The 25,554-nt window shown below is 37.8% G+C and overlaps 1 protein-coding gene across 8 annotated transcripts in view; it reads right to left on the bottom strand.

Annotated features, from left to right (window-relative positions):
* Positions 1 to 25,554, bottom strand: part of USP37 (ubiquitin specific peptidase 37) — an 89,691-nt gene that overhangs the window by 18,027 nt on the left and 46,110 nt on the right. For 7 of the 8 annotated variants that reach the window (XM_089916364.1, XM_089916362.1, XM_022567676.3 and 4 more), the window contains 7 exons: positions 23,731 to 23,921; positions 14,920 to 15,037; positions 13,557 to 13,636; positions 11,965 to 12,129; positions 10,255 to 10,320; positions 7,343 to 7,484; positions 6,237 to 6,492 (listed from right to left, as the gene is read on the bottom strand). In XM_089916364.1, the coding sequence (XP_089772490.1) occupies positions 6,237 to 6,492; positions 7,343 to 7,484; positions 10,255 to 10,320; positions 11,965 to 12,129; positions 13,557 to 13,636; positions 14,920 to 15,037; positions 23,731 to 23,921 (1,018 nt within the window). The remainder of the gene's footprint in view (positions 1 to 6,236; positions 6,493 to 7,342; positions 7,485 to 10,254; positions 10,321 to 11,964; positions 12,130 to 13,556; positions 13,637 to 14,919; positions 15,038 to 23,730; positions 23,922 to 25,554) is intronic. The other variant, XM_089916366.1, reaches the window with a different exon arrangement.

Here is a 25,554-nt window from a genome sequence, read left to right as displayed (position 1 = left end):
GAAGAAAGATTGGGGAGTTGAGGCTGCTATTTTAGGGCATAAGATGAGCATTATTACTTTTGTTATCAAAACATACTCATAAAAAGAAGATGACAGAGGCACAATTTTTCTTAACCAATAATTTTCAGCACTCAATGTACCAATGTACCTCACACAATCCTAGAATTACACTAGCAATTAATCCATGTGATAGAAAACAGATGTAAGAAAGTTTACTTTAAGATGCTAAAAATCAATATACATCTGTCTTCAGGACAAGATTATCAGATGGATACAAAAAAAACATTTCAGATCTAGGAACAAATATGACCATGAAATAAAAAACACAGAGGGGAACCATGTGTTAAAACTCTAACGTTCTTATACTAAATATATCATCTGCCGCTTCTCCCACCCCAAATGAAAGCTGCTCCTTTCCTACATTCTATATTTCAGTCACTGGGATCACTGTCCATCCAGTTTAGTTGTTTTTTTTTTTTTTGAAGATAGAAACCTGGGAGTCATTTTGACTTCTCATTTATCCCTTCATATTACATAAATCGTTATTTCCTAATTATCTTTCGAATCCATCAACTGTTTTTCTTTCTTTCTTTTTTTAAAAATATTTATTTATTTATTTGGCTGCGCTGGGTCTTAGTTGTGGCATGTGGGATCTTTTTTTTAGTTGCGGCATGCAGGATCTAGTTTCCTGACCAGGGATTGAACCTGGGCCCCCTGCACTGGGAATGCAGAGTCTTAACTACTGGACCACCAGGGAAGTCCCAACTGTTTTTCTTTTCAATGCCAAAACCTTGGCTTAGGGCACCATTAACTTTTGGTCTGGACTACTGCAATAACTGCCTAACAGGTCTCACAAGATACTTAGGTTCTTCTCTAATTTATGTGCTACACTGCTGCCAGAAATGATCTTTTTCAAATATAAATCTTTATCAAATACTTTTTCGCTTAAAATTATTCAGTAACTTCCTAATGCTTTTGAAATAAAAGTCCAAACTCCTAAACATGGTTTTAGGCCATGTAAAAACTGGAGACTGCATAACTCTCTAGTCTCAACTTTTTGCTTTTCCCCCTCAACACTATGTTCCAGCCATGCAGATCATTCTGAACTTCTGTAGGTCCACTAACTTACCATGGCCTTTCTCATGTCTGGGCCTTTGCATACACTCTTCCCCTCCCTTTGACTAACAGTAAAACCTTACTTAACCAGTATTCCTTCCCCTCCTCAGTTGATTCATGAGACAACCAATCTGATGAGCCCCAAATATTTATTGAGAATCTACTATATGCCAGGCACTGCTAAAGAAGCTGGGGATATAGTGATAATTAAGGCAAGATGGCCCTTGCCCTGAAGGCGCTTAAGTGCAAAGCTTCTGAGATGAAAATGAGCTTAGCATGAGGGACAAAGAGAGAATGCTAGTATGGCTAAAACAGAAGAGTGAAAGAGGGGGAAAGTAAAGATAGACCATGGTGAGAAGCTTGGATTAAGTGTAATGGGAAATCACAAGTTTTAAGCAGAAGGGTGACCGTGTGATTTAAGCTTCAGAAAGATTATGTTGGCTGCTTTGTTCATGAAAGAAGGTCTGTAGTGGGGCAAGAGTGACGGAAGAGACATTAGGAATCAACTGTAGTGGACCAGGTGAGAGATGGAAGGCTAGAGTTACAGCTATGAAGATGTTGATAAATGATTAAATTCAGGATATATTTCAGAGGTAGAGCAGACTAGACTTACTGATGGACTGAATGTAAGGTGTGAAGTAAAAAAATCAAGGGAGACATATTTTTTGGCCTGAGTCAAAAAATGGTGGATGGTAGTACCATTTGCTGATATGGGGCAGGGTTATGGGGGGGCGGGGGGCAGTTAAATATTAGACAGCCAAATGGACATTTCAAGTAGGCATTTACATGTGTAAGTTTAAAGCTCAGGGGAGAGATCCGGGCTAGGGATATGAATTTGATATCTCATCAGTATGTGAGGTTATGGTAATGTCTGAGATCACTCAGGGAGAGAACTATAGGAAAAAAGACAGCTAAGGACAGTGTCCTGGGAATACTCCAACAGTTAGAGGTCTGATGAGGGAAGCAAAAAACAAAACCATAAACCCTGGAATGAACAGTTGGTTTAGTAGGAAGAAAAAACCATGGCAAGAATAGTTTATAGAAAAAAGTTTATAAAGCTTTAAATGTTAAGGAGGGAGTGATGGATTGTATGAAAATTGCTAATGCAAACTTTATAAAGACCATTTCAGTGGAGTGGTGGGGATGAAAGCCCACTTGGAGAGGGTTGACAAGAGAATGGGAGATGGTAAGAAAGTAGAGGGAATGAGTAAAACAACTCTTTCAAAAGATTTTTCCGGGAAGGGAGCAAAGAAAGGGAGCAGTGGCTAGAGGGAAACACAAGGTCATGAGAGTTTTAAAAAGATGGGTGATATTAAGGCACACCAGGAATAATTTAGAAGAGGGAAGGCCTGATGCAGAAGAGAAAGAGTATCATTTCAAGAGGGAAAGTCTTTAGAAGGCACAAGTAGATGAGATCTTGGCTATGAATGGAGGGATTCGCCTTAAATAAGAAGAGGGACATTTCCTCCATAACAAAGGTGAAGGCAGAGTTTTCATCTGACTGCATCTATTTTCTTTGAAAGGTATACAGCTAAGTTATGTGCCTAGAGCATGTGTGGAAGGAGAACTACAGATCTGAGAAAGACATGGAGACCAAGAAAAGAAATTTACTAAGGAACTATAACAGAACTGACTAGTAGCATGTAGTGCCCATGTAAGAGCGTAGTCATGATTTTGAGGAAAGTATAGTCAGCACAGTTTGGGGACTTTTCTCCAGCAATCTTCAGCTGCTTGGGTGTAGGCATGGAATAAGAAGCTGGTTGAACTGGGAGATGGGGCTTTGTTAGGCGATTGAGAGAAGAAAACAGAGGAAAGAGATAGAAGTACCAAAATATGGCATATAGGCTGCGGAGGGAAGTGGTGACAAGAGGGAGGTGATGAATAGCAAAAAGTAGAAGACAATGGATTGGAAGTCTTAATGAGATCAAGTAATTGCTGAAATAAGAATATGATATTAGGTGAGCTAGGGGGAGAGAAGGGTTAGAGAAGGATATTTGAAATTAAGATTTCAAAGGTGGTACATTTATTGATGATGACAAAGTCTAGGGAAGTGGTTCTCAAACTTCAGCATGCAACAGAATCAACTGGAATCAAAACACAGAATGCTGAGTCCCACATCCAGAGTTTCTCACTCAGTAGGTGTGCAGTGGGGTCAAGAATGGCATTTCCAGCAAGTTCCTACATGATACTGATGGCCTGGGGACACACTTTGAGAACTACTGGTTTAGGGTATGAGTTTTGGCAGTTATCAAGATGGGGTAGAAGAAAAGTTCTTTGGAAATAAGATTAGGAATTGAGAAACCAGGCTGTTGAAATGGTCATTTATGAGGATGCTGAAAGCCCTAAGAATGCTGATGGGCATGGAGTGACTGGATGGTAAAAGAGAGCTACAGACAGAGATAATAGGTGGCAAAGTCTGAAGTCACATACCAAAGGAGCTGGGGTTTTTGTAGGATGAAAGAAGACAAGCAGTTGGAAATGGCAATGAGCAAAAAGGAAAAAACCATCTCCAGGCTCTGAAGTTTTAGGGTATGGGGGAAAAAACCCAGCTTATACTTAAAAGAATAGTAGGACAATCCATAATGGGAGTCTTTCAAAGAAAAATTGGCCTGACTAGAGACTAAAGGGACCTAACAACCAAATGCAGGGGGTAAGCTTTGGGTTCTAGATTTTTAAAAAAGTGTAAAAAATATTTTGGAGATAATTGGGTAAATGTGTATGTGGGCTCTATATTAGAACTATATATGGAATTACTGTTAATATTCTTAGGTATGACAATTGTTATATAGGAAAATTTCCGTGTACTTAGGAGAGTCAGGCTGAAGTATTTTAGGGTGAAGTATTATGATACCTGCAACTTCAAATGGTTCCATTGAGTGTGTGTGTGTGTGTGTGCACGCACGCACGCGCAATCTCTAAAGATGGCCTCCAATGAACCATGCCTACAGGTATTCTAACTCTGTGTGGTCCACCTCACAGTGAATCTGGGCAGGTCCTGTGAGTGCTTTAATGAAATGTGGTGGAATTGATTCTGTCCCAGTTTTGAGCCTATACATTAAGGAGGCCTGGCAGCAGCCTCTTTTGTGCTTTTGGGAGCCCTGAGCTATCATGTAAGAAGTTTGGCTACCATGCTGAAGAGGCCATACAGGAAGGAAGAGGCCCTGAGATTACATGAAGAGATGAAAAGCGGAGGAGAAGAGGGGAAGGGAGATGGCCAGGGAGAGGGGACCAGAAGAACAGAGAGGATATCTAGCCAGCTCAGCTGACCCTTCTAACCAACACAACCCATGTGCCAAGGTGAGCCATCTTGGATGTTGTAGTGCAGTTAAACCCCAGCCAACATCACATAGAGCAGAAAAAACTAGCAGCTAAGACCAGTCAATCCACAGTAATGAGATATTAAAATTACTGTTGTTGTAAAGCACTAATTTTGGGGTAACGGCTGCACAACTACACATACACACAGGGGCAGTGTGGAAGGGAGAGAAAAAAATGTGACAAAATGTTAATGAATCTAGGTGAAGGGTATAAAAGTGTGTATTGTTTTATTCTTCAATTTCTCTCTGGATTTGAAACTTTCAAAATAAAACCTTATGGAGGGTTTGATCACATTTGATCATTCCTTAGAATTATTATTGATTTTTAAAGTATGATAATGATATGGAGGATAGGTTTTTGTAAAAAGAGTTCTTATCTTTTAGTGATACTGAAATCCTTACTGATGAAATGATCTAGTATCTAGGATTCACTTCCAAGGGCAGTGATTATAAGTTTAGTAAGAGAAGGGGACTTCATAAGGGTACTTGCATCAAGAGGTTAAAAAAAGGTGTAAAGAAAAAAGAAAAAAAAGGAAACATCTATATACAAAAATCATCAGCTTTTTGTTTCCAGTTAAATTGAGGAAATACTCTTATTTTACTTGCACATAAAATAATTCAAAACTGAGGAGGCCCTAACAACCCCAAGAATACAGAAAATAATTTTGTGATATACTACTATTCTCTTCATCTCCAAAATCCTAGGCTTGATATACGGAAACACGTTAGCTAGCTACCTAGATACAGATACTAAAGATATAGATACTAAAGATATCAGGAGAAAATATTAGACTTGGCCCCAGGAAAAGGAAGTGAAAATTTTCTACTTAAAAAATCTTAAAATACCCATAGTGCAAGGCAAGGAGGCTCAGCTCTGTTGTTTGAAGTGATAGCTTGAGAAATAACAAAATATGAGTAAAAATTACCACAAAAATAATTTTTATCTGTATAGCACTTTACATAATATGTATATACTATCTAACATTCTACCCACAACTATCTGAAGCATGTCTGGTAGATTCCCCATACAGAGGTAAGAAAACTGAGTATCAAAGAGGTTAAATTACCTATTTAGAAATTTATAACTAGTAGGTGGTAAAGCTAAGACTAGACACCCAAGACCCTCTTAGTTCAGTGGTCTTGCCACCATTATGAAGGGATGAACCCAAAGAAGAATGGAGAACTTAAATTATCTATACATTAAAACTTGGTGTAAGTTCAGACATACAAAAATGAAGAATTACACAAATTTCTGAGAGCAGTGGTGTGAAAAAAGTGACCAAAAACTGACACAAACTTTTTTTTTTTTTTTTTGAGGTACGCGGGCCTCTCACTGTTGTGGCCTCTCCCGTTGCGGAGCACAGGCTTTGGACGCGCAGGCTCAGCGGCCACGGCTCACGGGCCCAGCAGTGGCCATGGCTCACGGGCCCAGCCGCTCCACGGCATGTGGGATCTTCCTGGACCAGGGCACGAACCCGTGTCCCCTGCATCGGCAGGCGGACTCTCAACCACTGTGCCACCAGGGAAGCCCTGACACAAACATTTTTTAAATGCACAAGAATACTAACTTTTCTTTTGATGTACACCTAAAGGGACATGGCATACTTTACCACTAGCCTCTGGATACTAACTCACAATATTTGCTTCTCATTTTTTTAAACTGTTAGAAAAAAAAAGCACAAAAATATTAGCTCTGTTATTCAGATCCATCTCACCTCCCATTATGTAGAAGTCATTTGTTACTATAAAGCTTTGGAACACAGTTGTGCCTGTTTAACAGATGTTTATTTTCATTAAACCTACCGGGCTCTGTGACTGTTTTTGGCTTCTCAGTTTCCATAGGGTCTGGATTTTCAGGCATTTCTTGAATATCGTCTTCTGCAAATCCGGTATCAGGGCTGCTGGTTGGTTTATCATCATCTTCATGACTGAGAGATGGTGAAGCTTCTCTTTTACTTATCTCTAAAACAGCTGCTAGAAGCTCTTCTTCACTCATTCCGTCAAATCCTGAGTTTTCCAATTCAGACTTACCAGGTTCTAGTCTGCAAGATTTTGAATCCTGAAGAATAGAGCTGCTTTTAGAAGAAACTGGAATGCCTACAAATATAGCAATCTTGGAGTTTAAAGTGACAGGGACTCCCCTGGTGGCACAGTGGTTAAGAATCCACCTGCCAACGCAGGGGACACGTGTTCGAGCCCTGGTCCGGGGAGGTCCCACATGCTGCAGATCAACTAAGCCTGTGCAACACAAGTACTGAGCCTGTGCTCTAGAGCCCATGCGCCATAACTACTGAAGCCCGCGCGCCTAGAGCCCCGTGCTCTGCAACAAGAGAAGCCACCGCAATGAGAAGCCCGCGCACCGCAACAAAGAGTAGCCCCTCCTGGCTGAAACTAGAGAAAGCCCGCGCACAGCAACAAGGAAGGAACGGATGGAGGGAGGGAGGGAGGGAAGGAAGGAAGGAAGGAAGGAAGGAAGGAAGAAAGAAATCTTGCCATTTGTGACATCACTGAAGGACCCTGAGGGAAATGAGTTACACAAAGACAAATAATGTATGATCTCACTTACATGTGGAATCTAAAAAACAAACAAACAAAAAAACTAAGCTCACAGATACAGAGAACACATTGGTTGTTACCAGAGGTGGGGGCTAGGGAGTGAGTGAAATGGGTGAAGGGGCAAAAAGGTATAAACTTCCAGTTATAAAATAAATAAGTCACAGGGATGTAATGTACAGTATGGTGACTACAGTTAATAATATCATACTGCATACTAAAAGGTGCTAAGAGTACATCTGAAAAATCCTCATTCACAAGAAATGATCCATCCTGTGTATTTATTAAGTTTGCTGATGCTGGTTATGAAAGGCATTTGTTTGGACAGTCAGATATTTTGGTGAGAAATTACTTACCTTTTCCAGGTCTTCCTGCTGCTGTTCACTGCCTGACATTTCACAAAGTCTCTGGCTAAGGGCCACAGAGCGTTTAAGCTCATCTTCACTGTCTGAATCAAGGCATAAAGCCAAGGAGTTCTTGGATTTGAAGGTGAAATTCCTGTAATTTAAGAAAAACGAACAAACAAAAAAACCCTATAAGTCTGACAAATAAACATTTGTCCTTGTTATTTTTTTGAAGTATAAATATCAATTAAAACAAAAAGCTTTTCCATTATGGAGAATGATTTAACAGAGAAAAAAAGATATATGAAAAGAGGTATATTTAAGAATTACCTTTGCCCTACTCCAAAAGAGCCATGCTTTGAAAATCAGACAACTCTTATGCTATTATATATTATCAGTAAACCAATCACTTTGTGCCTTTTTTCTTTTAATGATCAACTCCAAAGAAGTTTGTTACTGGCTTTATAAAGCAAGTACTTTACTGAATGCATGCAGACATAGCAATGAATACATTTTTGACAAGAGAGTGCATGAGGACTAACTTTTGCTCTTTTAAATTATGATCCATGTACTTTGAAATTAACAGTAACATTCCACTTATCCATTTATACGTAGGTCCAACTTCTGGCAACCTCTACCTTCTAGAACACAGGAACTTAAAAGTAAAAAAAAAACAAAACAAAACAAAACAAAAAAAACGCCTCTGAGGAAGGCAGCAGTTTCGAAGCCCATGAACTTTACTCTTCAGGCAGGGACCCTATTTCCCCAGGAAATAGTGTATAAAATAATGTAGCAAGTTCATCAAGAAATGAGAGCTAAGAAATGAGAGAGAATAACCACAAAAAGGGCAATAAAGAACTATAAAGTAATTTAATGTAAAGGTAAACTGTCTTATAAGAATTAAGAGCCTCTGAGGGCATTATCACATTAAAACACAGTGCAATAACTGATATTTACAAAGCCGATTTTAAGTAATTACAATATATTTAAATTATCTGCAGCGTATTTTATTTAATATAAGGAATTCTGTAAGCTTACAGAGATATAACCATCTAAAATGGTTAAAACATTTTAAAGATTAAAATTAAAAAGGCAATGTTTATAAGGACAAGCTTCAGTTATATAAAAATTCATTTATTTGGAATATCAAATATTATTCTTCAATGATACCAGATAAGTAAGGTGTTACTGTGTTGTCTTCTAAGTGAGCTGAAAATAAACTAAAGGAAAAAGTGGTAAAGGTCAAAAACCACAAATTTTCTTTGATGAAGGTTAACATAAATTCATATGCTGTACTAAAAAAAAAATGTAAAATGGAAATTGGAAAATGCAATAATCTAAATGTGAAAACTGTAAATAAACATGTAGAATGATGGCACCAAGAAATAAGAGGCCACAATGGAAATCAGGAGGATTGCGTAGCAACGTAGATCAAAGAAAAGAGGCAAGTGGTCAGTGATAAACCCAACCATAGTCTTTGGCTGAGAGCAGCCAGGATATCACTGCACTTCAGTCTGAACACTTGAATAGCCTCCCAATATGTGTTCAAAAAGGGTTAATATAACTTAGAAATAGCCAATTAGCCATCTTAACTCTTCATTTCTGATTTCATGCTCACCAAGCAAAACTGAACATATTGATTTATTTATCCATGTAAATACTTTGCTGAAGAAGGGTGACACCTGGCTACTAATATACCAGGGTCAAATGTGACAAAGGACATTATAGAAGAACCAATGGTATTCTGGTTCATAGCTCAGCCTCTTTTAAGTTTGATCGGCATGACAGGTCTTCTAGGGCCTAATCATCCTTTATTGACCAACTCTCAAATTCTCATAGCAGTAAGACCCTGGAGAACAGATTGACCATGCCAAGTATAATGATGCCCAATGAAACCATCTCTTTCTTGAAGCTATAGTGATTTGGTACATAAAGAGTGCATTCCATTAATAGTTACTATATTCACAGAAGGCAGCTTGCCTGTAGTAAGGAAAAATATTCATCCTGTAAATGCATCACTTGCTCACTTTCTAAGCAGCCAAGTGGTATTGCTCATTTGTATCTTGAGAACGGGCAAGAGTATTCATATCGGTACCATTTCAGATTTCTAGTCAGTTAGTCATCTGGTTTTAATTGCACTGAAAAATAATTAACAGGAGGAAAACAAAATAGCAATTCCCAAATGTCATTTTATGGTTATATAAGCCCCCCAAAAGCCCTTAAACAACAAAAGTGTCTCTTTTCTAAAAGTACTTTGGGACATCAAATTTTTAGAAAAACTAATTTTAAAGACAAATGACAACGAGGTCATTTAGAAATGTCTAATCAGGAACTGTGGTTCTAGTCAAATCACAGAGGAGGTATATTAAAAAAAAAAAGTATTTGTTTCCTTCTTGGACAAACTTTTGGTCTTAAGCAAAAAACATTTGTAGAATAGCTACATTCTAATGTGTATTTGTTTTCCTGTCCCCTTTCAGAATAGCTCCAGCTCAGTGTCTAAGACAAGAAGTCCCACACTGGCTAGCAACAGGTGAAAAGATATTTTGGGATCTCCATGTGTATATTTGAAGAATGGTGCTTTTTATACCAGTAGGGGTTATTTTAACCCTTCAATCCTTAAAATCCCTCATCATTAGTCAATTTCTAGAGTTGTAGGATGAAAATATTACATACAACAGATGATTTAAGAAGTTTTAAAACAAAATTTTGAGAGGACCATCTGAACTTGATTCAGTGTTAAAAACTTGATACTCACTAAATTACAGTTTAAAGCATATTCAGGAAAATTCCAAAGTACAGTAATGCAGAGCAATTATCATGCAAAAAGAGAAACAATAAGAAAAGGGGAGGGGATAATCTTGGAAATCAGGGTAAGCCAAATCCTTAAAAATACAAATTTTGGGTACACAAGAAATATAACTCACTTTGAAGGTGTAGAAGGGCTGGTGATGCAGGAATTCACCATTTGAGAGGCTTTCAATGGTCTAGAACTATCAGAAAATTAGAAAATATATATGTATACAATTACTATTACTAAAAATATATTTAACTTATTAAATGAATTATTCTGTATTATAGTCCCTTATATATCCTCTTGAAAAGCAAACAATTATAATACTTTTAAACTAACAATAGAGGCCAAAAGAGAAAACAAAATACTTTCTCTAGGCTCTTCCTTATCTAATGATCTAAATAAACAACATTGAAAACGAAGTCAAATACAATATAAAGAGAACAACTTGGGAAATTCTCTTTGTCTCGGTTCTTTTAAGCAATAAAATAACAATAGCTCTCATTTATTGAGGACTTACTAGATGTCAGGCACTGTAGTAAGAACTCTTGTGTATTACCTCATTTAATGTTCACAACTACCCTGTTATTTTCCGTACAGACAGGTCAAGGAATTTGTTCAAAATCTTAAAGCTATCATATCACCGAGTCAGAGAGCCTGGTTTCAGGCCTGTGATCATTAAACAGCCTTGGCTAATGGTTTGAAAGTACTGCCAGAAAGAATACTAGCTCCACCAGTAGAGGGCAGTTTCCATCAAGCAAAAACATCTATTCTAATGAAAGGCCATAAGAGAAAAATCCAGAAACACTGATTCTCTGGGAACATGTTGTCATTGACTTATTGAAGCCTTTAGTGTAAACGTACATGATGTAGAATATATTTCAATTATTAATCCAAGGGGAATAATTTTTACAAAACTTCATTAATTCATGTTAGCAAATGTTCATTTGCTTTCTGTAATGTCTATTATTCCATGTCAATGAAGAGACCTGGCTCTTCCAGTTACTAACTGTATGAGCTTAAGAAAATCACTTAATTTCCTTGGATCTCCTCTGTAAAATTAAGAAAGACAAAAATCTCTAAAATCCCTTTCACCTCTAAAGCTCTAGAACTTTATGATTATACCAAACTAGTGTTCAAGTATAAAAAAGAACTACAATATATGGCTCCAAAGTATGCAAGTACACAGAAGAAAGAGCAACATTTAGAGAAGTCTTAAGGTTTTCCTGGCATTCATGATGATGCAAAATAGAATGTAAAAGTTACTTCTTTTCTCAAGGAAAAATTTCGAGGAGCCATTAAAGTTCTTTGCTCAAACTGGCAATAATACATTTATGATGACACAATCTATTTTGGGGGTCCCAGCATAATATTTAATGTACTGTTTCTCAAGTTTGCATACTCCAGAGTCAGCAGAGGCATTTGTTAAAAATATTGATTCCCCAGCCGTATATCAGATTTGCTGAAACAGAACTTCTAAGGAACAAACACAGGAATCAGTATTTTTAGCATTCAAGTGACTCTTATGATCATGCAAATTTGGTTTATATTCTCCAAATGTATCAAACTATCTTCTAGTGATCTAAAAGAGTAAGGAGCACTCCCGGAAAAGGTAATTTATTATGAAAGGCAATTAATATATGTTGAAAGTTTTTGTTTAAGCATTTTATTCAATTACTTAAATCAGGTAAAACTTAGCACAAAGTCCCAAAATAAAGCAAAATAAAAATCTCCTTCTTGGTCTGATTTTACCTGGAGTCATGTTATGTAGTTCAGTCATTCTTTTGATCAGATACTAAAAGCCTTTCTACTTCAAAAGGGAAAGAAATTCTCAAGGACTTACATTGCCATTTGTGCACTCCAACCAAGGTTGAAGGGTGGTTTTGTATTTTCAGTGCAATGAGACGAGAGGGTCAGGTATCTTGGAATGATGACTTGCTGCCCAATCTTGTTGTTAAGTGAGAGAGCAACATTGAAGCTATATCGTTTCAAATGAAGAATGAGGATCCTGAAAAACAGGAGATGATAACATTATTAGTTTATACATAATAGAGGTAGCTCTCTTACAGGTAAGAAGAGACCACTGTAACTAACCATGTTAGACAGCTTTTGATTTAAAGACTACATTAGGCTGAACTAAAGATCTGTCAAAGAACATTTACTGAATACTTGCCATGTGCTAGGCATTGTGCTAGGTATTAAGAATAAAAATAAAAATAAAACACAGGCATTGGGTAGATATTAATTATTAATTGGGAGGTCTCAGTAAAATAATGTTCCTAGAAAAAAAATCAAAACACATCAGACAAGAAAACTAATTTTAGAATACTGGTATTGATAATGGATCAAATCCCTAAATTATTTATTTCAATGTTATATAGTTTACCAAAAAATGGATGTTATATAACGACAAATGGTAATTTAAAGTGTTAAACAGGACCTCCCTGGTGGCGTAGTGGTTAAGAATCCGCCTGCTAATGCAGGGGACATGGGTTTGAGCCCTGGTCCGGGAAGATCCCACATGCCGTGGAGCAACTAAGCCCATGTGCCACAACTAATAAGCCTGGGCTCTAGAGCCCATGAGCCACAACCACTGAAGCCTGCGCACCTAGAGCCCGTGCTCCGCAACAAGAGAAGCCACGGCAATGAGAAGCCTGCTCACTGCAACTAGAGAAAGCCTGCACACAGCAATGAAGACCCAACACAGTCAAAAATAAATAAATTTATTAAAATAAATAAATAAATAAAGTGTTAAACAGCCCTTATGTTTGATGGTGAAAATTAATTTTTTTAAGATGACTTTTGACAAGAACTATTCTTATTTCAGTAGCACATTCTCTAGAGAAAGGTAAGAGAGAAATGAAAAGTTTTCTCCACTTATAAAAAAGTTCTATATGGGCTTCCCTGGTGGCACAGTGGTTGAGAGTCCGCCTGCCGATGCAGGAGACAAGGGTTCGTGCCCCAGTCTGGGAGGATCCCACATGCCACGGAGCGGCTGTGCCCGTGAGCCATGGCCGCTGAGCCTGTGCGTCCGGAGCCTGTGCTCCGCAATGGGAGAGGCCACAACAGTGAGAGGCCCACGTACCGCAAAAAAAAAAAAAAGTTCTATAAAATGTACATGCACAACAAATTATAATTGAGTGTTACACATTACTGAATTAAAAATTTACTAGTAAGTCCCCATCATTATTCCAAAGTCTCAGCAGCCTCGTTCTCTTGTTGCCATCTTCTTGGGACTCTCAGGTTCCTTCTCTTCTTCAACTTTCCAAATCTTCTTCCTTTCTTATACAAGAGAATTGTAGCTTTCCATTCTCTACCCTCTTCATATCTCAGCTTTGCTGACCTTCTTTACCAATCCATCTGATAAGCCTCACTTATTCAGTAATATTTGTAAGTACTTTAAAGAAGAAAAATTGAAGAGCCAATTAATTTTACCTGGGTAGCCTGTTAAATTTGTGCCTGACAAGAGCACATTTCCCACCACACTTCTCACAGGAATACTCAAGTTCTTCTGCCTGTAAAAAGACAAGAGGGAAAAATAAAGTATAAAGTTGAATTAGCACTGCCCCATTAAATGCTATTTTCTCTAGTCATACTAGTTCAGTGGAATGACAACTCCGACCAGTTTAAATTTTGTGTCTAGAATCATAAGCCTTACTAAATTAAGACCTAATCCTCAAAATATAGTTATAATATCATGCCCTGTTTCAGAATTCCTAATTTCCTTTTTTTACCAAGGAAACATCTCAATTTACGACAGTAACTAAACTATAGTAGCAGATTCTCAACCTTTTCCCCATGGATACACAAGAACCACTGCCAAGAGTATATCCAGATTTTAACATTTGGCCATAGCAGAGATAAGATCACCTTCAGGTTAGGCGGAGTTCCTGGTCTGTTAGGTGTAACTCTACCCCTTTCTTATAATGGAACTCAATCTTCTGGTGACAGCCCACTAAGAACAACTGCTCTAAAAGGACCAAAGTTTGGGGTAGATATCATTACCTAGAGAAAACTGAAACAAGAAATCCTTAAAAAATGGGGGTAAAGATACACAAGAAAAGCTTCAAATTCTACGATAATAACAGGAATAATAAGGAATGACTAAAACAAAAAGAAAAGAATATTTATCCTTGGGTGGAGCTGAATATTCATCATTTCAAGAACAGAGGTCTTTTTTTTTTTTTTTTTAAATCTTAGGATGACAACCCTGCCCATTTGCTACAACAAAACAAGAACCACTATTATACAGATGGCAAACTGCCATCAGTTATAAGGACTGCTACACAACATGTCCAATTATGCCCCAGAAACTTTCTGAATATCTGTAACAGTATAACACAAATGCAAATATTTATCTATAGCTCTGAATAAACATGACTTGTCCTTTCTGTTTCTAACATGGTACATATAACCTAAGGAGAAGCAAAAAGTATTTTTTTCATTCCTCAGATCTTAGTATACTAACTTAGATAGTGTCTCCAATTTTGACTCACATTACCCAATTTTAGCATATGTCACTTCACATTATTTGTTTACAAACAAATGCTTCTAAGGTTGTCTAAAACACTTGCTGTTGAGTTAGATGTATAATCTACTTGAGCAATTAATTTTCATCTACAATCAGTTAACAACCATATTTACCAAGCTCCTAAAAAATACTATTTATAAATATTTCTCATTTGTTTCCCCTGCAACTATTTTGTCAAAACTCCGCCTTAAAGAAACCAACTTCAAATACAATTATCTATGATATATAAAATTTAGTTATGTGGAAATACCAGAAGATATTATTTACCCTAAAGAAAAGATCAAGGGAATCTTGAATTGAACGAGGAGGGAGTGGCTTTTTCCTTCGAGGAAGGTCAATGGAGAGGTCATTAAACTGTTCTCTTTTGGGAATAATCTCTCCACATCTGTAAAAATAAAAGAAGACAAATATAAGAATTTAGAAGCCTAACTGTGCAATACAAAATAAATACAAATATACTTCAGAAACACTGCTCCCCCACTGAACTTATCAGGTACTGAGAGACCATGACTAGGCATGAGAAATAAACATTTAAAACTTTTCTCATGCTTACTTTAACCCTTATTAAATCCATACAGGTAAAACATCAATTGAAAGTGTTTAAGTACTTTCTTAAAATGCTAAATTAAAAATTTTTATACTTTCCAAAAAACCCCCAAACTTTAAAACACTAAAGTATAATATATATATAGAAAAGTGAACCAGTCAAAGTTGTATAGCTTGATGAATTATCAGTTAACACACACATGTAATCACCACTCAACTCAAGAAATAGAACACTATGAACTCCCTATAAGCCCCCTCACATGCCTCTTCCCAATCACTATCCCTTTCTTACTTCCAAAAGATAACTATTATCCTGAATTCCAACACAACAGTTGAGTTTTGGTTTTTTATCCAATCTGCCACTCTATGTCTTTTGATTGGAGCATGTAGTCCATTGACATTTAAGGTAATTATTGATAGATATGTATATATTGCCATTTTAAGCCTTATTTTCCAGTTGATTCTGTTTCTTCTTTGTTCCTTTCTTTTTCTTTTTGTGGCTTGATAATTTCCTTTTATTTTATGCTTGTGTTTTCTTCTTTTTGATTTTTGTGAATCTATTGTGTTTTTGATTTGTGGTCACCCTGTTTTTTGAGTATGTTAACCCCTTCCTATATCTACTTGCTTTATTTATTTTTAAAAAATTTATTTATTTTGGCTGTGCCCAGTCTTAGTTGCAGCACACAGGATCTTCATTGCGGCATGTCAACTCTTAGTTGCAGCATGCATGTGGGATCTAGTTCCCCGACCAGGGATCGAACCTGGGCCCCCTGCACTGGGAGTGCAGAGTCTTACCCACTGGACCACCAGGGAAGTCCCTCTACTTGCTTTAGACTGATAGTCATACAGGCTCAAACACACTCTAAAAAATGGAATTGTCAGCCATAAAAAAAGAATGAAATAATGCTATTTGCAGCAACACGGATGCAACTAAAGATTATCATACTAAGTGAAGTAAGTCAGAAAGAGAAAGACAAATACCATATGATATCACTTATATGTGGAATCTAAAATATGACACAAATGAACTTATCTATGAAACAGAAACAGAATCATGGACATAGATAACAGGCTGGTGGTTGCCAAGGGGGAGGAGGTTGGGGGGAAGGATAGTGTGGGAGGTTGGGGTTAGCAGATGTAAGCTACTATATATAGAATGGATAAACAAGGTCCCACTGTATACAGCACAGGGGACTACAGTCAATATCCTATGATAAACCATAATGAAAAAGAATATAAAAAAACAATGTATATATGTATAACTGAATCACTTTGCTGTACAGCAGAAATTAACACAACACTGTAAAATAACTATACTTCAGTAAAAAAATATACAAACAGCTCATACAGCTCAATATCAAAAAAACAAACAACCAATCAAAAAATGGGCAGAAGACCTAAACAGACATTTCTCCAAAGAAGACACAAAGATGGCCAAAAGGCACATGAAAAGATGCTCAACATCGCTAATTATCAGAGAAATGCAAATCAAAACTACAATGAGGTATCACCTCACACTGGTCAGAATGGCCATCATCAAAAAGTCTATGAATAATAAATGCTGCAGGGGGTGTGGAGAAACAGGAACCCTCCTACACTATTTGTGGGAATGTAAACTGCTACAGCCAGTATGCAGAACAGTATGCAGGTTCCTTAAAAAACTAAAAATAGGGCTATCATGTGATCTTGTGATCCCACTCCTGGCCATATATCCAGAGAAAACCATAATTCGAAAAGATACACGTACCCCAATGTTCACTGCAGCACTATTTACAATACCCAAGACATGGAAGCAACCTAAGTGTCCCCTGGCAGATGAATAAATAAAGATGTTGGGTATCTATACGATGGAATACTACTCAGCCATGAAAAAAGAAATAACGCCATTTGCAGCAATGTGGATGGACCTAGGTTTAATCATACCAAGTGAAGTAAGCCAGACAAAAACAAATATCATATGATATCACTTATATGTGGAATCTAGAAGAACAAAAAAGATACAAATGAATTTATTTCCAAAACAGAAAGACTCACAGACACAAAAAACAAACTTATGGTTACCAAAGGGGAAGGGGGTGTGAGGGGAAGGATAAATTAGGAGGCTGGGATTAACATATACACACTACTATGTATAAAATAGATAACCAACAAGGACCTACTATATAGCACAGGGAACTATACCCAATATTATGTAATAATCTATAAGGAAAAAGAATCTGTAAAAGAATATACACATATAACTGAATCACTATGCTATACACCTGAAACTTACATGATACTGTAAATAACTATACTTCAATAAAAAATTTTTTAAAAAATAGTTGAGTTTTACCTTTTCTGAACCTTACATAAATGGAACCATACAGAATGTTTTCTTTTAACTAGCTTCTTTTGTTCAACATGATTATAAGATTCAACCATGCTTGTTGCAAATGGCTATAGCCCATTTTTCATTGTTGCCTAGTGTTAAGCTGTATGAGCATGCCACAATTTTTCCATATTGATGGACATCTGGACTATTTCCAGTTTTTGACTAAATGAACAATGTGTCAAATTGAAAATACTATGTGTTCTCAGTAAACATGTGTAGGCAGCTCTGTTCAGTAGCAGAATTGTTTGGTCATTGGATACGTTTTATAGAATTTCAGAAAATGGGCTCAGAGATCAAAACATCATATTCAATTTACCTGGAAGCCAACTTATTTCTTTTACTTAGTTTTAGTTGACTGTTTTTCATTTTGTCTGCATTATCAGCATTTTTAGTAATATTCATTTTCCTGTCCCAGTTCTCTATTGCAACAGTTGAAGACTAGGGACTGTAAGAATACATCTGTTCTTCATTAAATAAACATTTATTGAGTGCCTCTCTCCTAGGCAGAATTCTAAGATGACCCTTGCCCTTCCTTGTATAATTCTATCCCCTTTGAGTGTGGGAGGACTGTGATTATGATGAGCTATCACTCCCATGATGATGTTACTTTACATGGCAAAAGGGATTTTGCAGATATAATTAATGTTACTAATCTTAACTGTAGAGTTCATCAAAAAGGAGATTATCTGAATGGTTGAGGCCTTATTACATGAACTCTTTAAATCTGGGTCTAGAGGTCTCAAACAGAGGAAGTCACAGATTAGAAGTCAGAGACATGTACTGCTGGCCTGAAGTAAGCAAATAGCACTGTTGTGAACTTCCTATAGAGGCCACATGGCAAGAAACAATAGGCAACCTTTAGGAAATGAGTTGCCCCAGTCAACAGCTAACAAAAAAATGGGGACCTTAGTACTACAACTGAAAGGAACTAAATTCTGCTCACAACCGAGCTTAGAAGGGGACTCCAGCCAACACCTTGATTTCAGCTTTCTGATACCTGAGCAAAGAACTCAGCCATACCCTGCCTAGACTTCTGACCTACAGAACTGAGTTAAGTGGATGTTGTTTTAAGCTGCTAAGTTTGGGACAATTTGTTATGCATCACTGAATATGTCTCCTATATGCTGAAACTGTTCTCGGCACTGGTGTTGTAGCAGAGAACAAACCAAGACAAAAATATGTCCCCTCATGAAGCTTTCATTATACTGGAGAAGAGATACAATAAAAATACATACATAAGTAAAATATATAGTATGCTAGGTAAGTGTTAAAGAAGAAAAAGAAAGTATAGAAGAGAGAAGCAAAAGATGAGAGTAGGTGGCTGGAATTTTAGATATGGTAGCAAGAAAATGCCTCACTGAGCAAGTGATTTTTACATAAAGATATGGAGAAGGGAGGGCACTAGCTATGTGATAATATGGGGAAAGAGAAACAGTAAGTGAAAAGGCCGTGAGGTACCAGGATCCTGGCATTTTAAAATTTTATTTATTTATTTATTTGCTGTACGCGGGCCTCTCACTGTTGTGGCCTCTCCCATTGCGGAGCACAGGCTCCGGACGTGCAGGCTCAGCGGCCATGGCTCACGGGCCCAGCCGCTCCACGGCATGTGGGATCTTCCCGGAACGGGGCACGAACCTGCATCCCCTGCATCGGCAGGTGGACTCTTAACCACTGTGCCACCAGGGAAGCCCTGGCATTTTTTTTAAAAAGCAAGAAGGACTTCCCTGGTGGCACAGTTGTTAAGAATCTGCCTGCCAGCACTATTTACAATAGCCAGGACATGGAAGGAACCTAAATGTCCATCGACAGAAGAACAGATAAAGAAGATGTGGCACATATATACAATGGAATATTACTCAGCCATAAAAAAGAATGAAATAATGCCATTTGCAGCAACATGGATGCACCTAGAGACTGTCATATTGAGTGAAATAAGTCAGACAGAAAAAGACAAATATCATATGATATTGCTTATATGTGGAATCTGAAAAATATGGTACAAATGAAGCTATTTACAAAACAGAAATAGAGTCACATATGCAGAAAACAAACTTATGGTAACCAAGGGGGAAAAGTCGGGGGGATAAGTTGGGGGATTGGGATTTACATATACACACTACTATATAAAACAGATAACTAGTAAGAACCTACTATATAGCACAGGGAACTCTACTCAATACTCTGTAATGACCTATATGGGAATAGAATCAAAAGAGAGTGGATGTATGTATATGTATAACTGATACACTTTGCTGTATGGCAGAAACTAACAAAACACTGTATACAACTATACTCTAATAAAAGTTAATTTAAAAAAGAAAAAAAAAAAGAATCTGTCTGCCAATGCAGGGGACACGGGTTCAACCCCTGGTCTGGGAAGATCCCACATGCCATGAAGCAACTAAGCCTGTGTGCCACAACTACTGAGGCTGCGCTCTAGAGCCCACAAGCCACAACTACTGAAGCCCGTGTGCCTAGAGCCTGTACTCCACAACAAGAAGCCACCACAATGAGAAGCCCACACACCACAATGAAGAGTAGCCCCCACTCACCGCAACTAGAGAAAGCCCATGCGCAGCCACGAAGACCCAATGCAGCCATAAATAAATAAACAAACAACAAACAAATAAATAAAAAACAAACAAATAAAGCAAGAAAGCTAGTTTGGTCGAACAGAATGAGCAAGGGGAAAGAGTGATAAGAGATGAAGTAAGAGAGTTAACTGGGAGAGAGGGGTTGCTGAAAGGCAAATCTTATGGAGTTTTGTAGATCATAGCAAGAATTTCAGCTTCTATTTTAAGGGTTATGAGCAGAGGACCGACATGAACTAATGTCCATTTTAAATGGATCACTTTGGCTAATGTGTTTAAAATAGACTACAGAGAGACAAGGGCAGAAACACAGTGATCAGTCAGAAGGTATTCCAACAATCCAGTCAAGAGATGATGGTGGTTTGTACCACAGCGGTGTCAGTGGAGGTAGTAAAAAGAGGTCAGATTCTGGTTGTATTTTTAAGGAAAAGCTCAAAGGATTTGCTGACATATGGGATGCAGGGGTGCAAGAGAAAGAAAAGAAAAGTTAAGAAATACACCACACTGTTGTACTGATAAACTCTAAGTACTGAACTGTCATTACTGAGATAGGGAAGACTGCAGAAGGAGGTTTTATGGGGGATTATTAAGTACTTAGTTTTAGATGTTTTAAGTTCTTTAAATGGAGAATTCATACAAATTCTTCATATTCAAGAATATATTACTAATATATTGAAATGGCTTATAACCATCGAAAACCAGTCAATCTAAACTATAACAGTTTAAAAAAATTAAGTACATTTGGCAAACAGGTCAAACTAACTTACAGCCAGATGGGACAGAGGCTAAACATGGAAAATTACAATTCAGGGATAAGGTGTATAGAATCTTCCTTCAGCCAGAAACTATTTTATCTTTAAAGAGTTGTCTTAAAGAAAATGACTAATAAAGAAACTAAGGCAAGGCCTTCGAGGAGGTAGTTGTACTGCTGCTGCAGCCCCAGAGAACCTTGTTACCTCCTGGACTTGCCAACTCTTGGGTCACTGTTCAGTCTGGATGCCTGGCATTCAGCTTCATGCTTACACACTGTGAGCCAGGTCACTTCATGCACTGGTACACACACCTCAACTGCACACCCAATATTTGGGTGCTGCATAACTGGAATGGCTGACTGATGCTGTTGGCCCAGTGAAGCAGGCATCACTTTGACATAGCTTTCTTTCTTCCTGTGATGCCTGTGGCCATTTCTACCACAGGCAACAGAAATTTTCCTATCAAAAGAAACTTGGTTGACACCCCACAGTTAAATGAAATATTAACAGTGACAAACTGCTTCTCTCTCTGACTTGAACAAATTTTGTTTGGAAAGTGCATTAGAAGAAACGGAGGGATGGCTATCATACTGTGGGCTCTCTAGCTTTTGCAAGACGATGAACTGTATTTCTAAGACCCAGACCTTTTCTTTAAAAAATAATTTATCGGGCTTCCCTGGTGGCGCAGTGGTTGAGAGTCCACCTGCCGATGCAGGGGATGCGGGTTCGTGCTGCGGTCCGGGAAGATCCCACATGCCACGGAGCGGCTGGGCCCGTGAGCGCCATGGCCGCTGAGCCTGCACGTCTGGAGCCTGTGCTCCGCAACGGGAGAGACCACAACAGTGAGAGGCCCGCGTACCGCAAAAAAAAAAAAAAAAAATTTATCCACTGGGGGAAAAAAAACACTGAAGAAACCATGAAGATAAAAAATGTCACAGACTAATGATGCAAAACTACTGTCTTGTAGTGTCCATGTGAATGTTCAAAATTCTAGTAAAAAATACTAGAGTGTCATAGCTGGAAGAGACCTCAGTGAACACTATCATTTTGAGCAGCCTAAGAAAAATAAATAAAGGGGACTTCCCTGGTGGTGCAGTGGTTAAGAATCTGCCTGCCGTGCAGGTGACATGGGTTCGATCCCTGGTCCGGGAAGATCCCACATGCCAGGGGCAACTAAGTCCGTGTGCCACAACTACTCAGCCTGTGCTCTAGAGCCCACGAGCCACAACTACTGAGCCCATGTGCCACAACTACTGAAGCCGGCGCACCTAGAGCCCAAGCTCTGCAACAAGAGAAGCCACTGCAATGAGAAGCCCGCACAGTGCAAGGAAGAGTAGCTCCTGCTCACTGCAACTAGAGAAAGCCCGCGCATAGCAATGAAGACCCAATGCAGCCAAAAAATAAATAAAAATTAAAGAAAAAAGAAAAATAAATAAATATGAAAGACAGAGAATGAAGAGCCATCATATGGCTAAATTTCCTAAAGAAAATTCCAGAATAAATGGAAGAGAAGCAGTGTGTAGAGAATAGTTTTTCTGAGCTGAAAAAAATCCCAAATCTTCAGATGAAAAAGCCCCATCATGTTAAATGCAAAATGCATGAAAAAGGGTCAATACCTAGATGTAAATTAGTGAAACTCTGAATTTCAAAAATTAAGAATATCACAGATTTTCAGGAAGGAAAAGATTATCAACAAAATCAGACTTCTTCTAAGTGTCAGAGTAACAGGATATGATGGGACAGTATATGTAGTATGTTGAGGGGGAAGGCTGTGTCTCACTTAATAATTCTGTATTAAGTCATGTGTGAAAGCCACAGAATTAATTCTCATTTATATGTGGACTCTGAAGAATTCCACTCTCTGAAAAAAAATGTATTCAGAGATGTACTACTGATAACTGGAAGATTAATCAAAATAGAACCTTTTAATGTCAAGTACCTGGTACAGAGTTCTGATAATGAGTATGGAAATTAATTAAATGTAGAAGGTAAGTCTCAATAGTTAATGTAAACATGGTTAAAAAGCATTGCAAAAATTAAAAATAATTCACATTTTAATGTAGCTTGTAAAAAAAAAAACCAACCCATTTTTTATAAAAACAATTTGGTTCAACAAAATAAGCAACTAATAGGAGGGAGTCTTTTCAGGGAAAAAAAGACGAGGGCTTCCCTGGTGGTGCAGTAGTTAAGAATTTGCCTGCCAATGCTGGGGACATGGGTTCGAGCCCTGACCTGGGAAGATCCCACACACTGCAGAGCAACTAAGCCCATGCGCCACAACTACTGAGCCTGAGCTCTAGAGCCTGCGAGCCACAACTACTGAATTCCGCATGCCTAGAGCCCGTGCTCCACAACAAGAGAAGCCACCGCAGTGAGAAACCTGTGCACCATGATGAAGAGCAGTCCCTGCTCGCCGCAACTAGAGAAAGCCCGCGAGCAGCAACAAAGATCCAACTCAACCAAAAATAAATAAATAAATTAATAATAATAAAAAAAAGATGAACAAGTATTCTCGAAGAGCTTGATTTTCCACACAGTGATTAAAAGGAAAAAAACCACACACACAGTAACACACACTCAAAAGGCAGAGCAAAATTAACCACTTAGCCAGCACTAAAGCATTTGACAAACTAAGTTCACTTTAGTTCTCACCCCACCAAGCATTCTTATAGATGATAAAGACACTGAACAAAGATATTTATACTCATGTTTCCCCATGACACAGGAATGAAGATAAGAATTAAAACCTTCTAGAAGAGTTGTAGTCACTTGCTGTAAAGAATTAAAAGGGAAAAGAGTTCTCTTAGAGACTACTTACGCTTTACAGATGATGGAGTGCTGAACTTCAAACTCCAAATTACTAATAACAGGGCAAGTGTATACTCTAGTAGCTGAAATATCTGGTGAATTTTCTTCTCCAGGAACAGGTTCAGTCTTCCAGGTTTTATTTAATTTTTCCATATCCTCTTTCAGCTGGTCTAAGCACTGACTTAAAAATTCATGAGCGTCCTAAGAAGGCATAATATCCTTAATAAGGTCAAAACATTTCTTGTCACAACAACAGCTTATTAACACTGTGATCTATACGAGTAAAGCACTTGCAAGTCAAAAACACGTGTGGAAAAAGGCCAGATTTACTCTAGTGATTTTGCAGTACATATTTTGTGGAAACAAAACAAAATGACCAACGACATATTTTATATTCCTAAGTTAGATTAGCATAACCAATAAATGAATCACTCCTTCATTTGTTTTTTAAAAATAGAGTGATTTTTCTAAAATAGCCTTTGTAGCTAAAATAGTCCAAGGTCCTACACTGGTAGACCACATCTATATTATTAATATATGATAAAATACACAGAAGAGTCATATTGAACCTTACCAGAAGTCCTCAGGTTTTCCAACCTGTGATGAACACACATACACAAATCTCATTTTAAAATAAAATTGGGTAACACGCTAAAATCATTTCAATTTTCCCTATCTCTAAGGTGTTTAAAAACAATTAGGCCAGCCTCTTAGATAGCTTCATCCACCAGAGAACAGACAGCAGAAGCAAGAAGAACTACAATCCTGCAGCCTGTGGAACAAAAACCACATTCACAGAAAGACAGACAAGATGAAAAGGCAGAGGGCTATGTACCAGATGAAAGAACAAGATAAAACCCCAGAAAAACAACTAAATGAAGTGGAGATAGGCAACCTTCCAGAAAAAGAATTCAGAATAATGACAGTGAAGATGATCCAGGACCTCAGAAAAAGAATGGAGGCAAAGATCAAGAAGATGCAAGAAATGTTTAACAAAGATCTAGAAGAATTAAAGAACAAACAAACAGATGAACAATACAATAAGTGAAATGAAAAATACCCTAGAAGGAATCAATAGCAGAATAACTGAGGCAGAAGAACAGATAAGTGACCTGGAAGACAGAATGGTAGAATTCACTGCTGCGGAACAGAATCAAGAAAAAAGAATGAAAAGAAATGAAGACAGCCTAAGAGGCCTCTGGGACAACATTAAACGCAACAACATTCACATTATAGGGGTCCAAGAAGGAGAAGAGATAGAGAAAGGATGTGAGAAAATATTTGAAGAGATTATAGTCGAAAACTTCCCTAACATGGGAAAGGAAATAGCCACCTAAGTCCAGGAAGTGTAGACAGTCCCATACAGGATAAACCCAAGAAGAAACACACCGAGACACATAGTAATCAAGTTGGCAAAAATTTAAGACAAAGAAAAATTACTGAGAGCACCAAGGGAAAAATTACAAATAACATACAAGGGAACTCCCATAAGGTTAACAGCTGATTTCTCAGCAGAAACTCTACAAGCCAGAAGGGAGTGGCATGATATACTTAAAGTGATGAAACGAAAGAACCTACAACCAAGATTACTCTACCCAGCCAGGATCTCATTCAGATTTGATGGAGAAATCAAAAGCTTTACAGACAAGCAAATGCTAAGAGAATTCAGCACCACCAAACGAGCTCTACAACAAATGCTAAAGGAACTTCTCTAAGTGGGAAATACAAGAGAGGAAAAGGACCTACAAAAACAAACCCAAAACAATTAAGAAAATGGTAATAGGAACACACATATCGATAATTACCTTAAACGTGAATGGATTAAATGCTCCAA

This window comes from Delphinapterus leucas, chromosome 8 (assembly GCF_059928025.1).
Source record: "Delphinapterus leucas isolate spDelLeu-1000000601 "Yukka" chromosome 8, BTC_Dleu_Yukka2, whole genome shotgun sequence".
NCBI classification, from domain to species: domain Eukaryota; kingdom Metazoa; phylum Chordata; class Mammalia; order Artiodactyla; family Monodontidae; genus Delphinapterus; species Delphinapterus leucas.
The sequence above is the reverse complement of the archived record's forward strand: the minus strand, read 5'-3'. Positions and strand labels throughout refer to the sequence as shown.